Source organism: Octopus bimaculoides, chromosome 5, assembly GCF_001194135.2.
Source record: "Octopus bimaculoides isolate UCB-OBI-ISO-001 chromosome 5, ASM119413v2, whole genome shotgun sequence".
Classification (NCBI taxonomy): domain Eukaryota; kingdom Metazoa; phylum Mollusca; class Cephalopoda; order Octopoda; family Octopodidae; genus Octopus; species Octopus bimaculoides.
The window spans coordinates 18,885,001-18,901,557 of NC_068985.1; the positions used below are offsets into that span (position 1 = coordinate 18,885,001).

At 34.7% G+C, this 16,557-nt stretch overlaps 2 protein-coding genes across 4 annotated transcripts in view; one reads left to right on the top strand and one right to left on the bottom strand.

Moving 5' to 3' along the window:
• The first annotated feature begins 1,750 nt into the window (after positions 1–1,750).
• Positions 1,751–15,075, top strand: LOC106874502 (secretion-regulating guanine nucleotide exchange factor). 3 transcript variants are annotated; one of them, XM_014922247.2, is made up of 10 exons: positions 1,751–2,155; positions 4,668–4,806; positions 5,971–6,123; positions 6,292–6,371; positions 8,625–8,727; positions 10,057–10,155; positions 10,832–10,894; positions 11,721–11,891; positions 13,698–13,862; positions 14,690–15,075. In XM_014922247.2, exons 1-10 carry the CDS (start codon positions 2,138–2,140, stop codon positions 14,851–14,853), a joined length of 1,155 nt encoding a protein of 384 aa, XP_014777733.1. In that variant the 5' UTR covers positions 1,751–2,137; the 3' UTR covers positions 14,854–15,075. The 3 variants fall into 3 exon arrangements, with proteins under 3 accessions (XP_014777733.1, XP_014777734.1, XP_052824132.1); XM_052968172.1 differs by lacking the exon at positions 1,751–2,155 and adding an exon at positions 3,650–3,736; XM_014922248.2 differs by lacking the exon at positions 4,668–4,806 and having other exon boundaries at positions 1,756–2,155.
• LOC106874497 (vacuolar protein sorting-associated protein 18 homolog) overlaps positions 14,962–16,557 on the bottom strand; it is a 53,067-nt gene continuing 51,471 nt past the window's right edge. The window contains exons 26-27 of the mRNA XM_052968020.1: positions 16,311–16,369; positions 14,962–15,253 (exon numbers count right to left, since the gene is read on the bottom strand). Of these exons, the coding sequence (XP_052823980.1) occupies positions 15,190–15,253; positions 16,311–16,369 (123 nt within the window). The 3' untranslated portion in view covers positions 14,962–15,189. The remainder of the gene's footprint in view (positions 15,254–16,310; positions 16,370–16,557) is intronic.

Genomic DNA, 16,557 nt, shown 5'->3' on the forward strand with positions numbered 1-16,557 from the left:
GGAATACAGGAAGAGTCTCATGCGCATGCGTAGAGTTCGACACCCAGCTTTGGCGCCTTTTCTCAGTCTCTTCGTTGACTGATCTCCGTCGAGCCAAGACGTCCAACAGAGCTCTCTCACATGTCAGCACCAGAGCTTCACAAATAACCACGGAAATCATTCAGGAGGCGTCTCAGTAACCGATGGCGACGAGCTACCGAATTCCCTCCAAGCGTGAGCCGAATTCCACTGTAAATAAATATTGTTATGTTCAGAATCTGCGTTCCGTTGTTTCTTCTAGAAATTTAATGTACGGAAGCGGTGTACACCTAATGGTGTATAACAACTTCCCTACACCTCCGTTTTGAACTAGATCCGTATTTAATATACATTTATTCGTCTTTATTGCCCATATCCATATCGCTTACTACTCTGAGTTGCTTCGCTTAGCTCATATTCACATAAATTATGCAAATTACCTGAGAACCGTGTATGTTTTCTACTCTGTCTGAATATCTCTTCTGTTGGACCGTTGCAGTGCTGATGACGCCTGTGGATGTAGAAACACGTGTCCACAGCTGTCATTTTGTCCCCAAACAACTAGATTGCCTTTTCTGTAATGGCGTGTTAACTTCAAAGAATTCCTGAAACTGTCTCTCGCATTTGGAGTTGGTCGAGTTGCATGCAAGGCATTTCTTTGCTCTTCTATCGAAGGGAAGCTACTTTCACAATGTTAGGGAGTTATGATGTTTCATATACTTTTATAATACACGCGCGTTCGTATATGTGTGCCCGTCAGTGTATGTGATCTAAGTACAAGAATAATGCTTAGATGAACGCAAGTGAATGAAATCTAACTAGATACCCGAGCCAATGAAAGATCCTCTAAGCGGTTGCTCGTTCTGCCAGAAATAGCAACTAAATCTGGCTCAAATCATTCCCTATCATCTTACAGAACAATACACTGGATTGTGTAGTCTGGATATATTATTCTTAAAAGATAGAAATGTTTGGGATCCGAGTCAACTTGGAGCTAAATAACAACAAAGTAATTTTCACAATTTGGTCGTTAGGGCCACATAATTTCTCTTGGATGAACAACCACCAAAAGGAAAAGGAGGAGGAGGAAGGTAAAAAAGAAGGGTACAAGTATAATAGAAACTTATTTTAAGGTAACCATAAAAATATAATGGAAATAGACAAAACTGTTTGTCTATTAAAATTTATAACAAAGTATCCTAAACAAAGTATATATTTATTCATTAATAATGTTAAACTTAGATATTTTATATTTTTTATAACATGAAATAGATGTATAACATTGTTTAATAAATGTTGCATCACCCGCCCCACCCCAAAGAAACCCCTCAATAAAATAAACGAAAAAGGATTATAACCAGGTACACAATACCATTTTATCCTGTGTAAAAGATCATAGATATGCGGGTCGATAAATAAAGTTCGAGTGAAGTACAGGAAAATAGACTCCTGTTCCTCCTATAGAGCACTGTTGATATGAATGAAATAGAAGAAGAGGGGGAGGAGAAAAGAAAAAGAAGCTAAAGAGAGGAAGAAATGAGATGAAAGAGAGGAATATAAAAGACAATGGTGAAGAGAGGAAGAAAAAGAAGAAAAGAAAAATATACAGACGAAGACGACGAAAGGAGGAAGAAAAAGAAAAGTTGTTCAAATTATAAGGCACAGTAGACTTCTCGGATCCATGGAAGTAGGAAGCAGCCTGAATTATAAGACTTACTGGAAACAAAAGAAAAAAAGAAGAAAGCGTGCTACAGCAGCAGTTAAATAGGGCAATGAAGAAGAATTAACATGACGTTGTTAGCTAATTTCTAGCGAAGGCGGTCTGCGAAACTGCGTCGATCAATAGAGAATGTAGTTGGTTGGCACTAGACACTTGCAGAGGGGTTACGAGCACTTCTTGGAAGAGGGGTCCTCGTATAATAGGAGATAGAATTTGATTGGTTAATAAACCACACAGAATTCAACATGGCTTACGTTACTTATTGGCCGTAAATTCGTAGCAATCAATATCTGAATTTAATTAATCTATTTTTCTGTATGTGTTTGGTGTTTGCTTTCAATTTGTTCACTGTATGTTCTTCATTAAAATTTATCAGCAAACAAAGCAAATAAACAAAGGATGAAGTTATTTTCGTGGGTAGGTTTCGTTATTTCACTCATGATTTTCTCTACGTTTATTAAGATGTCTAATAAACGATTATCGATTTTAACTCAAGGCGCTAATTGGACTGACGTACATTTACAAACTTTAATATAACAACCTTGTTTTCTAAATTAAGAAATAAAGAATGAACAAGCAACAAGTTGGAGAGGTGCTTTCATATACTTTACTTACATAAGCACCGATTTTTATGCATTTTATCTAAAAACCTAATTAATATTAAATTGTAATGCGCTTTCTTCCTGTTAGTACTTTCAAATAATATTTATCCATTATTTTTCGAATATTTATCAATCTCGGTGCGCCATTTGAGCAAAAGGAAAGCTGAAACCGCGATAGGGTTTGGGTTTTGGATTTTTACTGTTTCACTTTTGTGCCTTTAAGGAAACGTGAACGTTACAATATTTCTCATAAACTGAAGAATTTTGTTCTCAGAAAAAAAAAATTCATCAAGCCGATTTTTGAATTTGTTTCATTCAATTTGGCAACCTCGCTAATCGAATTTAATTTGTATAAATTCTCTTCGACGCTTGTTATTTTATAATTTTAATAATATGCGAAAATACCAGTTTAATTCCATTTTCAAACATTTTTTTTCTTCTCAAAATTTCATATAGTAGTTTTAAAAATTACTATTGAAATATACAAAAATGTTCTAAAATTATTTCGATAAAAATGTCTTTCAATTTCAAAGTAACAAACACCGGCAACTTAATTTTAAAAAACCCCTAAAGAGGTTATGTTTAATGGAACGATGTATGGTAGTTTACTTCGAGTATTGATTTCTTTTGATGAAGTCTATCACTAGCGGCGATTCGATGACCGACACTAGTAAAAATATGGGACAGTCCCAAATCGGACAGATTCCTCTTCTTCCCACAATATACGAACTTATTTAAACTCCTGAATTCTCAATTCAAGGAGCCTCTACATGGTCGCTCTTCCTGTGAGAAGAAGCTGCCAAATATCCCTCAAACCTCATCTTATCGTAAAAAGGAATGCTTTACATAATGCAGTCCGGGCGTCATTCTTCTTCAATATAAGGCCAAATGGTTATAGTTTAAATACCTTTTATCATGGGTTTTCTCGATTGTGGCCGACTTGGGGGACTAAACAACAGTGACCTTTTGAATAATCAGATCCAGGCAGAATATATATTTAAAAGAAACAAACTGAACCGAAACTAAATTCTGCAGCATATTTATTCTACTAAAGAAAGCGGACATGGAATTGTAACATGTCTCGGTGATCAGCTAAGATGGTGATATCTAGTCTTTTTAATGGTATTATTAGTTAAGGTTCAGTTTATCGAATTGAAAATTTTGAAATATTTAGATAACAGTTTTTTATTGCGTCAAAAGAGCAATATTGAAATAGTTTTGTCATCGAAAGTCAACTTCGGTCTGCGAGTAAATAAAAAAAAGATGTGCAAGGGAAGTAACTCTAAAATACACTTGCTGGACTTATAAATGCAGTTCTTATTTCATGATGAAAATATTTTTATAAGAGATTTTAACAAAAATTGTGACTTCGAGTTTCCAATCTTTTGTCTGAACTGTACGTAATGGTTTCTATTGAAAGTTATGTAATTTCGTCATCTAATGTTGGGTAGATATAGGGTTGGACAAAGATCAGGATGGTGGACTAGAGCAGTATTTTTCAGGAAGAGGAAAGTTGTGAGCATGGGAAAGGAGTCAGACAAATTGCCATGTTTGATAAAATTAATGTGGTTTAAACCTATTCAACACAACGATAAAGAAAGAAGAGTTACATAGTATTTTTTTTACTCTACATGATCACACATATATATATATATATATGGTATGGCTGTGTGATTAAGAAGACCACTTCCCAACCACATAGTTTTAGGTTCAGTTCTACTGTATAGTACCTTGGGCAACTGTTTTGTATCATAACAAGATGCTGACCAAAGCCTTGTGAATAGAATTGGTAGATAGAAACCGAAAGAAGCTTGTCATATATGTGTATATGTATATGGTGTGTAGGTATGTGTGTATGTTAGTGTCACCTAGTCTTGACATCATGAAATAGTAAGCAATCATCACTGTCATACAAGTGATGTTCATTTCCGATCTTCTGTTAAAAAACTTGTCTGGCCATGAATAAATATTGCCTTGCTTGGAGGCTGGTGAGGGTTAGCAACAGGAAGAGCATCTGCTAATAGAAAATCTGCTCAGTGAATTCCATCTGACTCATACAAACATGGAAAAAATGGATGTTAAAATTATAAACACACACACACACACACACACATGCATAATCAAAAGAATAGAAAATATAATTGTCTAGGATAAGTAAGGATAAAGTAGCCAAAATTCAATTAAGCTATAGTAATATCCTTATATCAGCTTTAAAATATAAGATTTTAATTATTCTACTCCTGAAATCAACATTTAGCAATGTTTAACTAAGAACTCATCTGATTAATTACTGTTTAACGATCTGCATTTAATGTTCTGTATTACAGGGGTCAAACAGCCATGGGCAACTGGCTCAAGGGCAGCCAGATGATCTCAATGTCCCTACTGAAATTGTACAAAACACTTGTTCATTTGAAGACATTTCATCTATTACTGGAGGTGGTGGTCATTCTTTACTAGTCTCCAGTAAGTCATTTTATCATTATTTAAGTTATAAACAACAATAAAAAAAACATTTTAGAAAGTTACTGTCTATACTGGTTGTATTGTCAAAGCACTGACACTAAACTGTGTCCCTTGCAAAAACATCAAACCACTTTGAATGGCTTATTCTACCTAACCATTATGACAAAATGAGGAGGTGTGGTAGACAATAGACAATATGAGGTGTGGTTCGGTGCTGTGAGCTGTGAGTTTAATTGATGAAGAATTTCATTTGATCTTTTAATGTTCAGTTACTTTTCCTAGATACCAGACAGAAAACTGAAAATGCTTGCCACTAATCTGGCTTATCTCATTTCCATTTGAAATATGCTCCTGGGTCTATACAACAACATCATCATCATCATCCAGTGTTTTAAATCTGGGTTTTGTCTCCATTAATGGGGATGGCCGGATCTACCTCAATGCCATAGCAACTGAGGCAGGCAGGTGCAGCCCACCCCAACCTGATGCCCATTCACCTTTGCTATCATGAGGCTTTTTTGAAGCTGGATTTTCGATGGAGAGCATGCCTTTGCTTACCCCCAACCTCAGTTTCCAGACATGAGTGGTCCCGAGACCAAGGCTTCTACCATAATTTTTGAGAAATGTGAGATCCCTTTCAGAGCCCCCCTACCTATTTATACAACAACAGCTACAGATGTGTATTATTTTAGGTAGAGAGCTAGCAGAATAACACATTGGACAAAATGCTTACTGGTATTCCTTCCTGCTTCCTTTCCTCTTTTTCTGAGTTCAGATTCCATCAAAGTCAACTTTGCTTTCATATTTTTGAAGTTGATAAAATAACGTACCAAGTCATGTATTAGAGTCAATGGATGTAATTAACTAATGCTTCCCCTCTGAAATTAATGTTCTTGTACCAAAATTTAAAACAATCATTTTACTATTCTTGCAATAAGATATACAGAATGAAGTGAACAAGTGCTGTATGTGGCAGTTGAGTTTTTACTTGAGAAATTGTAATTTGGGTTGAAACATGAGACGTGCATAGTAACACAGAGAAAGACAATCATATCAACGAAATGGAGAACCTTGATAATATGCATTGTGCTCTCTTCTAGTATGTAAGACTATTTAATTATAAATAAGTGATGTACTTTCATGACTAAAGATTTTTTCTTGCAGAGAATGGAATTGTATATTCTTCTGGTGCCATTGGTAAGGAAGAATGTTGTCAAGATGACAAAATGCATAATACATTCCTTAAAGTCAGTGGCCTTTCATCTTATAAAATAACACAAGTTACAGCTGGCTGGGACTTCTCTATAGCACTTACAGGTTAGTAACCAGCTTTAATATATTTAATATAACTAAATCACTCCCTCTTTTCTCTCTCTCATTGGCACATATGCACACACTCACATTTGCCTTGCTACAAAATTACTCAATATCTCTGTTAAATAGTTTTTTTTGTTTTCATTAAGCATTATTTTTCCTTTTTAATAGATGAAGGTCGTGTATTCACATGGGGATCTAACACTTTTGGTCAGCTTGGAGTCACTGGTACTCTTAAGTCACTTCTCCCAGTAAGTACTTGATTTTTATTTAAATTAGTTAAGGTGTAATGTACTGAATGATGTATACACACACACACACACATACACACACACACACACACACACTTTTTAATTATTTCACATTTCCCTCATAGTTGAAGAACCAAAAACAGAATATTGAGCATAACATTTTAACAACTCTCAAAAAGGAGAGATAATTTCAAATTAAGAATTTCACAAAATTAATTTCCATGCTTAGGTTAAAAATCTTATTCTGCCTTACACAAAAAGAGACAACAATGGAATGCTTCAAGCTCATTGATACTCATTGTATAAGTATAATCAATACCTAAACCTACTTTGAATGGTTGATAAGTTTTTACGTATAAAAAATGAGTTGTGATGATTTGGGGCAGTATAGTTTGCATATCTCATTTTGTTTTTGATTTTTACTTAGGTAATTGTATGAATTTAAATAAATAAGTTATGAGGTAATATACATATTTAGATGCCCAAGACATGTCACAGGCCATGATTCCATCAGGTTTTAAAGTCCCGAAGCAGTGAAGTGCCTTCAATTGGAAACTGAAATTGATTCACAGATTTGTGTCCCCTAAGGATTTACTTGTATGTTGCTGTAAGATTACTGTGAGATTTTCTCAACTCTCAGGAAACTTTGATATGTCATTGAAATCCAAACTTTATTTCGCGTACCTATTTGCTTCAACTTTTAAATTATGACTTTTTGCTTTTGCTTGTTCTGGAGGAAGGAACAGTGCCTAGAGCTTTCACAGAGTGAAAGAGTTGAGAATGATCCATAAATTTGATGTGATTTGTTTATGTTAATTGAGCTGTTAATTTGTTTGGGTTAATCAGGTGGGTTGAGGAGAAAGGTTATCAACTAAATTAACACTTATACTTTTAAGACTTTATATTTACTTTTTAAACTCTGAAATTGAATTGTACATAAGTTCAAGGCTCATATTTTGGACAGTAGTTGGAGATTGTTATTATAATGGCTTCTTTTCTTTGGAACTGGCTAAGTTTATGCCAGCTCTTCTCAAGCATTTCTACATCACATGTCTCTACACTTGTCATCCTTGGTCCCACACTAATGACTGGCCAGTCTTTCCTCCCCAGAATATCGATCCTCTGGAATTCCTCTCTGCTCATGTTTTTCCTGCAGGTGTTAACTTGCAAAAGTTCAAGAGGAACATTAATGTCATCAATTTCACTGGTCTAGGAGGGCATGGGAAAACTATGGGCACTGCTCCTTTCGCCTGAACAAGTAGAAGCAAAAAGACATGATTTAAAAGTTGAAACAAGAAGGTAGGTGAAATAAGTTTGGATAGCAGTAAAGTATCCAGTTATTTGTTACATTGGTCATAGTTTTAGTTAGATGGGTTTGGTTGTAAAGAAATCATATCATAAGAGCTGCAAACTTCTATAGCCCTTAACATATTGTGTCAGAGTTTTTACGGTGGGACCTTTGATAGCTTATTTTCATTGGTGAAGAGGATACTTTATATACACATGGTAAGACATCAATATCCCTACACACACACACACACAGAGTTTTTTTTTTATTGAAACTGAAGCAGAGTTTGTCTCATGACTTGGGTTTCATGCCACTTTAATCTTCAGATTTTTCACCTGATAAATCACAGTGGTGTGAAACTCGAGTTTTGAGACAAGCTCTTAGTTTCAATAAAAAAATTAATATCCTCTACAACATGTATCGAGCACTCATTTGTCTGACATAAACTAACATATGTTCAGTTGTCAATTCTGACAAATCTTCTGCTCGCTGAGGAATTTCAACCATGTTTCGTGGTCTGCTACCGCAACAGCTCCTTTATAGGATCCAGTTAGCTCAAGACATCATCAGGAGGAACCACGTCTGGTTTCGGCCCCTACTCCTCTACCGTTTTGACATGGCGGGGCCCCTCCTTTCGGAGGTGTCTCCAGCTCTGGTGTTGGGTGCATATCTTCTTTCACTGTTTGTGACTGTTCTAATTCAACTGTGGAATGTCCCTCGCTATGGTTATTTTCCAGGAGGTTCTGGCCACACGTTTTACAGTTCATCAACCCGCGTTGTTGAATTACTTTCTTCTGACATACCTTCCCTTGGTGGATTAGGATCCAGTTAGCTCAAGACATCATCAGGAGGAACCACGTCCGGTTTCGGCCCCTATTCCTCTACCGTTTTAAAAATATTCATGACATGAAAATTGTTGAGTTTTGAAAAGCAATGGCATATGTTCCATTCTGATTACATTACAGGTTGAAATATCCATCAACGCAGAAGACAGTGATAGTGAGAGAGACAGATCATGTATGGTTACCCACATTGTGGCAGGAATGAGGCACAGCATGGCTTTGACAAGTAAAGTGATGTAAACTGTTTTTATGATGCAAATTTAATATTTCTTGACCCTTTTGATACTAACTCATCTAGGACCACCTTTGGTTCTACAAATTTTCTATTTTGAATTGCTCTAAATTAGGACCTTCCAATAAAATTTCTTGTTAACTTATGTCCCAAAAACCAATGTAAATAATAACAAAGTTATTTTACTAAATTCTTCATTATTTTTAACTGAAACAACGACAGTGTACTTCAACAGAAGTATGATAACGAAAGAGTTAAATATTTTATTCCAACATGTTTTGACAAATCTTTACAATTTACCTTAGAAAATATCTGAAAATCTTCTGATTAATTTTAAAAACTGAGATAGTGAAATGTGAGATTTATGGAATGTTACCTACATTCATCAATTTCAGTTTAGAGAAACATAGTAGCTGTAGGATTAAAGAGGATTAAAGAGCTGCACAAATGGTTATATGGTTTAGAGTTAAAACCTTACTCTACACCATTGCATTGTACTTTTGAGCAACGCAGTCATAAGGTATGGGCACACTGGACAATTGCCTCAAGAGCCCCCCTGTGGGACTAAGGGGCCAATGTTATTCTATGTATGCTGTGGCTTGCTATCAATAAATTTCTGCTTCATGGTTTTAGTGTCAGCCATAGAAAGGGCATCCAACTGTAAAAGTAATTGCTCCAATAAAACATCATTCTAGTCCTGCATGAATAGAAAAGTAGATATAAACAATATCTACTCTGATCAGATAGACAAAAAAAAATGATAAATGTAAAGCAGTTAAATAGAACAGTGAGTTTTGTACTTAAGTATATTAGAAAAAGAGCTTTAAATATTAGTATTTAAAGATTGTTGATGTAGCTATTTTTTAACATTGTTGTATGATTGAAAACTGGGTCTTTGAATTTGTTTGTACCATATTCCTGGTAATAACTTCTGTTAATTTTTTATTCAATCATTCTTTTAAATGCAGTTAGGTATTGGATAAAAGTAAAAATACATTTTAAAAAGAATTTTGTTTTCTGGTGGAAGATGAAGACATTCAAAGTGACAGGTGTCAAACGTCTTGATTAACAATTTTTTATATTCAACTAGACAATGCTCAGTCTAAAAGAAAGAGCATATTTTAGGAATTAGTCCATGTCTTTTTGCTAGATATAAGTTGAAAACCAAGATAAATTATTTTTTCGATAAATTAGATAAATTAAAAATTTGTCTCCCTGATGAGTTGCTTAAAATTTACATTAACTTTCACAAGCTTAATATTTGTTATGTGTGTGTGTTTGTGTGTGTGTGTAACATTTTATAAATAACTCATGTGACCACAGTTTCAGGTGATGTTTTCGTTTGGGGTGCTGGAAGAAGAGGTCAACTGGGACTTAAAAACTCTGAGAAACTACCAACCAAACAAGAGAAGCCAAAAAAATGTATGTTAAAAGCTGCTGTAGTTTTCTTATTTCATTGTTAAAGAATCTTTTGCTTTTCAGTATGGAAATATGGGTCAATAGGTACAGGTATGGCTGGTATGGCTGGCTAAGAAGTTTGATTCTGAGTTCAGTACCACTGTATGGTACCTTGAGTATCTTTTATTATAGCTTGAGTTAACTTATGTAAGAAAGAAATTTGATAGATAGAAACTGTGCAAGAGTCTCCTGTGAATATATCTTCATCATAGCATTTACTTATCCATACTTGCATGGGTCACACAGAATTCATTGGTAGGTTTTCTATAGCTGGATGTTCTTTCTGTTGCCAACCCTCACCTGTTTCCAATTAAGGTAATAACCCTCCCATCTATCAAACATCAAACGACCCAGACATGGTTATGCAGTGAACTGGCAACAATTGATATCATTTGAATAAGTGTTTTTGTTTACAAAGATCATGCAACATGTCAGGATAGGTCAAGAAACTTTGATATGCCAATGTCTGCGGCTTGTTATCGAAAATTTTTTTACCTATTTTTGAACTTCAGTTCAGGTTTATAAATGATTGAATCCATGATTTTAAGATCATTTTTTTAATTCTATGAATTCGAAAAAATATTCAACTACATAAAACTAAAGAAATACTTTATTTATTAATGTTTCTTTCGGTTTTTAGTGAATAGCATCTCTGGTGTACAGTCTTTGGTTGCTGGAGCTTTTCACAGTGGAGCTTTATTAAGTAAGTAATTAGTAATTATAGCTTTTTTGTGTAGTCACTTCAAAATGGCTCTTTATTCATGGTGAAGTTGTCTCATACTTTTTCGCAATCAAACTGAGATTATAATTTTTCAAACTTTTGGGATTAAAGTATTTATATGAATGCTGTTTCAATCAGTTTGATCTCGAAATGTTATCAGATGTATTCATTGTACCAGACAAGATTCAAACTAGGAACTGTTATTTCTACACTAAGGGTTATAATACTCTTATCCATCTGACAGCTGGGCCTGGTGTCAGTGCTGACCTTACTGATTGGTTTATCTGCTAAAGTTATATATATTCAGGTGCCATGTGTAGGGTTTTATTCATTCTTATGTAACAAAATTTGATCTGAATATAAACCACCAAAGTATTTATTTCAATTTAGCTTTGCATACAACCAAGCTATATTCTTTTAATTGGTCAAAAGACATATTTCTTTACATTTTGCCACAAAATTAACAATGATGGAATCTTTGGTTGAAAGCTGACATCTATTCCTCATTGGCATTGTGACCTCTTCATAAAGGTAGAAATGGCAAAAATGTTATATTCTTAAGGATAGCACAGATCAAAATTAAGAAGTAGCTATTTTTTAACTATTTACTGGACCAAGAATAGCAATAAACTCTTGAGAGGAACTATTTAACATTTAAAAAGAAGGAATTGTTGAACTATAATTTCCAGGAAATTATCCAGGAAAGAGAACACATTTTTTTCTTAACAATTTCAAAAGTGTCATGACCAACTATGTTATATAGCTAATAACTGTGATGTATTTTAATGCTCAATGTTCTATTTTGTAGAAGATGGCAGCATTTGTGTTTGGGGCTGTAATAAATATGGCCAAAGTACAAACATGGAAGTGAAGATGTTAACAGAACCTTATAAAATTTCTTCCTGCCAATTCCCACTAAGTGAAAATGATATTATCCAAGAATTACATAGTGGTTGGTCTCATTTCCTAGTTTTGACAGGTAAATTCTTGTTTTTACCTATTTATTTTTTTATATCAGTGTGAGTAAGTACCTCTTTATTATTTTCATCGAGAACTATTCATCATGTATAATTCTTCACCATCTCCACTCCAACTGTTTATTATATCAGATTTCGTTTGCATCTAAACTCTTCAGAGATGGACATACACATGTATGGACAGGTGGACAACACACACTCTAGAACGCACACATATTTAGATACACACACACACAGACATAATCGCACATACATACACATGATCACATACGCACAGAGATGCGAAATCGTGATGGCACCGTCCGAGTGTGATCGTTGCCAGAGCAACTGTTGCCAGCGTCACCTTCCTGGCACTTGTGCTGGTGGCACGTGAAAAGACATTCGAGTGAGGTCGTTGCCAGTGCCGCTGGACTGACTCCTGTGCAGGTGGCACATAAAATACACCATTTTGAGCATGGCCGTTGCCAGTACCGCCAGACTGGCCTTTGTGCCGGTGGCACGTAAAAGCACCCACTACATTCTTGGAGTGGTTAGCATTAGGAAGGGCATCCAGCTGTAGAAACTCTGCCAGATCAGATTGGAGCCTGACATAGCCATCTGGTTCGCCAGTCCTCAGTCAAATCGTCCAACCCATGCTAGCATGGAAAGCGGATGTTAAAGATGGTGATGATGATGAGATGTGTGAATCGATTTTTAAAATTTTACTTAATATTGATCTATTTTGATTAGGTAGTCATCAAATTTTCATGTGGACCTTAGTTGATTGAATTGACCCCAGTCTATGTAGAAATATGATACCCAACCTATCAAACTTGGTGAATGGTTTAAAAAGCAAAACTAATATTTGTAGGATTTTAAATCAACACTGAAATGACTGAATATTGCAATACGTTTATTTTGATGTCCAGCAATTTAAATCACTGAGATCTGTTTTTATTTCAAATATAAAAGTAACATTACACAACATACAGATGTAATAAAGTAAGTACTGTCTTGGGTCCTACAACTCATTGGTTGTTTACTCAGTTTCCATGGCATATGAAGGCATAAAATTCTGGGGAATATTAACTACCATCTTATTTTATACTGGGTAAGTTAGTTTATATAAAGGGCAGTCTCAAAATTTCAATTATTATCAGCACTGTCAGAACACTAAAGCCTGGGCCTTTGAATTCACTTGTGTTATAATATCAGCAATTAATTTTAATTCCTTTCTGGTCTTGCTTTTAATTGTAGTAAGGCCTCATTATTATCATCATCTGTATTTCATGCTAGTGTGAGTTGGACTGTTTGACAGGAGCCAATGAATCAGACTCCAGTGTCTACTTTGGCATGGTTTCAATGGTTGGCTGTCCATCCTAATGCCTATCACTTTACAGACTGTACTTGGTGCTTTTTAGGTGGCACCAGTACTAGTCTGGTCACAAAGAATTTGCAAAACACAACCTCTCAACAGAGGTGGGTGTGTTGAGAGGTATAATAGTAAAGCACCAAGTTTAACCACATTTACAGCCCATAGATTTGACTGCTAATTTCCATCTAATAGTGTAGTATTTTATTTGATTCAGCAATGATATTCAAATATGTGTTACCTGGGATATCTATTGTGAATCCCTAAAACTTTTTAGATCAAATTAGATGCTAAATAGCCATTGACTATTTAACTGATTGGGCTTTTGATATTTAAATGGTATTACTTGAAAAACCAATTTGTTGGTGTAACTTTTATCTTTGTCCACAAATGATATATGCAAAAGGTTTGCTTTTGCTGTTGTTTAGTCCAGGTCTTCACCTTTGTTTTATTTCAGAAAGACACCAAGTAATTAGTTGGGGCCGTTGTGACTATGGACAATTAGGTAGGCCTACAGATCTTACATACAAAAACTGTGATCCAAAACCTTACATTGTGGAAGATCTAGGCTTAAAAGTTAAACAGTTATGCTGTGGAGCAGAACACAACTTAGCACTTTTAGGTAAGTACTTGATACTTAAAACAAAAAAGAAACCTCATTTTCCATACATATTCTATTGCCAATAAGTGTTTTATTTTGCTGACAACATTTAAGTAATCTAAATTTTATTACCATCAGTCATTTGACTATAAACATGCTGTGACACTGCTTTCAAGTATTTGATTGATTATATTTGATCCTTGGCATCAAAGCACAGAATCAAATACCACAAACATTTCATTCAATGATCTGCCAATTTACCAGCTTAAAAGATTCCTGTGGCCAGGATGTCCATATAATGAACTCTCCCACCATTAAACAATGGACAAAGGCTCCACAATTTCTCGCTGAACAACCACACAGATGATTTGTTTGTAGTGATCAAATGTTTGTGTTCACATAAGCTCACCCTCTCCATCAAATTGACTGTATGGGGACATAAGCATGTGTCAAATGTCAGAATGATCATAGCAATGTGAAATGAAGGGTTTAGCTCAAGAACACAATGCACCACCTGGTCTGGAACCACAATCTCATGATCACAAGTGCAACATCCTAACCACTAGACCATGCACCTTCACTTGTAGACACAGTGTGTGTGTTGCCATGTTTTTGAGATAGGTGTATTGTTGATATAACGGATTGTTCAATGCCTATAAAGGAAATCTCAGTCAATCAATAACATAATTTACATTTTCACTCCAGAGATTTTGTAAATGCTAATAATACAAGTCAGGTATTTTAATTAAAACAGTTTATAAATCTAATTATATCAGAAAATTTAGCATAATTTTAATATAAGGAAAAAGAAATTAAGATGCTGACAAATTGATTCTTATTTTTCTCAGAATGTGGCTCGTTAGTTTGTTGGGGATGGAACGAACATGGCATGTGTGGTAATGGAAATGAAATCAATCAACTGAGACCCACCAAAGTACAACTTCCTGAAAAACCTTCCATCCTTTTGACTGGAGCTGGTACTGGACACTCTTTTGCTCTTTGTTCAAATTAACATTTCAGTCAATATTTACAAATTTCCCAAAAATGTTAAGGAGTTAATATGAAAAACTTTTGTACACTGAGAGAGAAACTTTGTGTTAAAAGAAAGACAAGTAATAAATAGGTATAAAGCCAATTTATTACACGATAAAGTTGATATATTTTTTTTAAACAATGCTGGCAACAAGGCTGACTGATAGTAAAATATATAAGCAATAAAGCAACTTTTCATTTCCAGGCTTTTTGATGCTAAGGGAAAAATTCACAATCCTTTTGCAGTTGACAATAGACAGAATTATCTTGACAGTAACTTCTTATAAGCAAAGTCTTGAATAACAAGAGTTTTCTATCATAGCCAACCATTCGCTGCTTGGTCCATTTCATCTGCTTCAATAAAAGGCTTGTCGATTAATCTATAAGAAATGAAATTCATGCAATATTAGTCTGACAGTTTAATTAAAAAAGGCTATTATTAGTGCATAATTAATGAAAAATATAAACAAAAAAAAGTTAACTAAAGAAACCAATAAGTTGAAAAACAGCACACATCTGCAAATGATGCCATCTCATTTGAATGGCAAAATAGGTTTATATTTCTAAACATAGCCATTTAAAGTCATATTTGAAGCCACAATACTGTACACCTCTTAAAATATATGCCTTGCTTTCAAGAAAGAATTAGCAAAAAACTTATTTACCACATCATAAAGTAGGAAACAGTGCAGGCAGCCTGTTTAGGCGAAAAGTAAATCAGAATAAAATCACTAATACAAAACAGAGAGGACTCTTTAATCTTGCCACACATATCCTCTTTAGTTCCAGTGGTATGACAAAATTAACCACTCTACGCTGTAAATTGGTTGGCAAGAGGAAGGGCTTTCAGCTAGACAAAGTTATGTCAACAATATGACCTACACAACAAAGAAGGTTGGTTTATTCTGTTGCTGTAACAGATGAAAGACTACAGTGAATGGCAACACTTTGGAATGTGTCTATGAAACCTTACTATTTAAAACTCATGCTAATATTTAAAGTATAACTAAAATTACATTATTATATTTCAGAAGTGTTGTCAGGCAAGTGATTTGACCTGAGACCATGTGTTGAATCTAAAATGATAACAGTGTAGAAGATGCATGTTAGCAATTAAAAAAAAACACAAATACGTCTAACTTCACTTAAACATCTATTATCAAAATGTTTGTTGCCTGAACTGCATCTTAGTCACTGAGATGGGTTGTAACCATGTTGGTGATCAGGTTGCAGTTCATATTGTTTGATGAAAATTTTGACACCAAATAATAAATGTTTAAGTGAAGTTAAGTTTTTTTGTGTTTTTGAATGGCTAATGTGTGGTCTTCCATATTGCAATCGTTTAAAATGAATACAGCAATACAAGGTTTCATTGCTGCATTTAAATTGGAAAAAAAAAAAAAAAAAGTTAAATCAATAATGAAAGAAATAAATTACTTGATCATCATGTCTCCACAGTAAATACATTCTGCTCCAATTATTTCATCAAGTTCAGCCTGAAACATAAAATTACAGAAATTAAGAAAAGTAAAATTATGTTTCATCATCATCATCATCATCATCGTTTAACGTCCGCTTTCCATGCTAGCATGGGTTGGACGATTTGACTGAGGACTGGTGAAACCGGATGGCAACACCAGGCTCCAGTCTGATTTGGCAGAGTTTCTACAGCTGGATGCCCTTC

What these genes read in the sequence shown, in the direction of transcription:
- LOC106874502 (XM_014922247.2), top strand. An exon ending in CTTCTCTATAGCACTTACAG is followed by an intron (nt 6,124 to 6,291) that starts GTTAGTAACCAG and finishes CCTTTTTAATAG; the next exon opens with ATGAAGGTCGTGTATTCACA. An exon ending in ACAAGAGAAGCCAAAAAAAT is followed by an intron (nt 10,156 to 10,831) that starts GTATGTTAAAAG and finishes TTCGGTTTTTAG; the next exon opens with TGAATAGCATCTCTGGTGTA.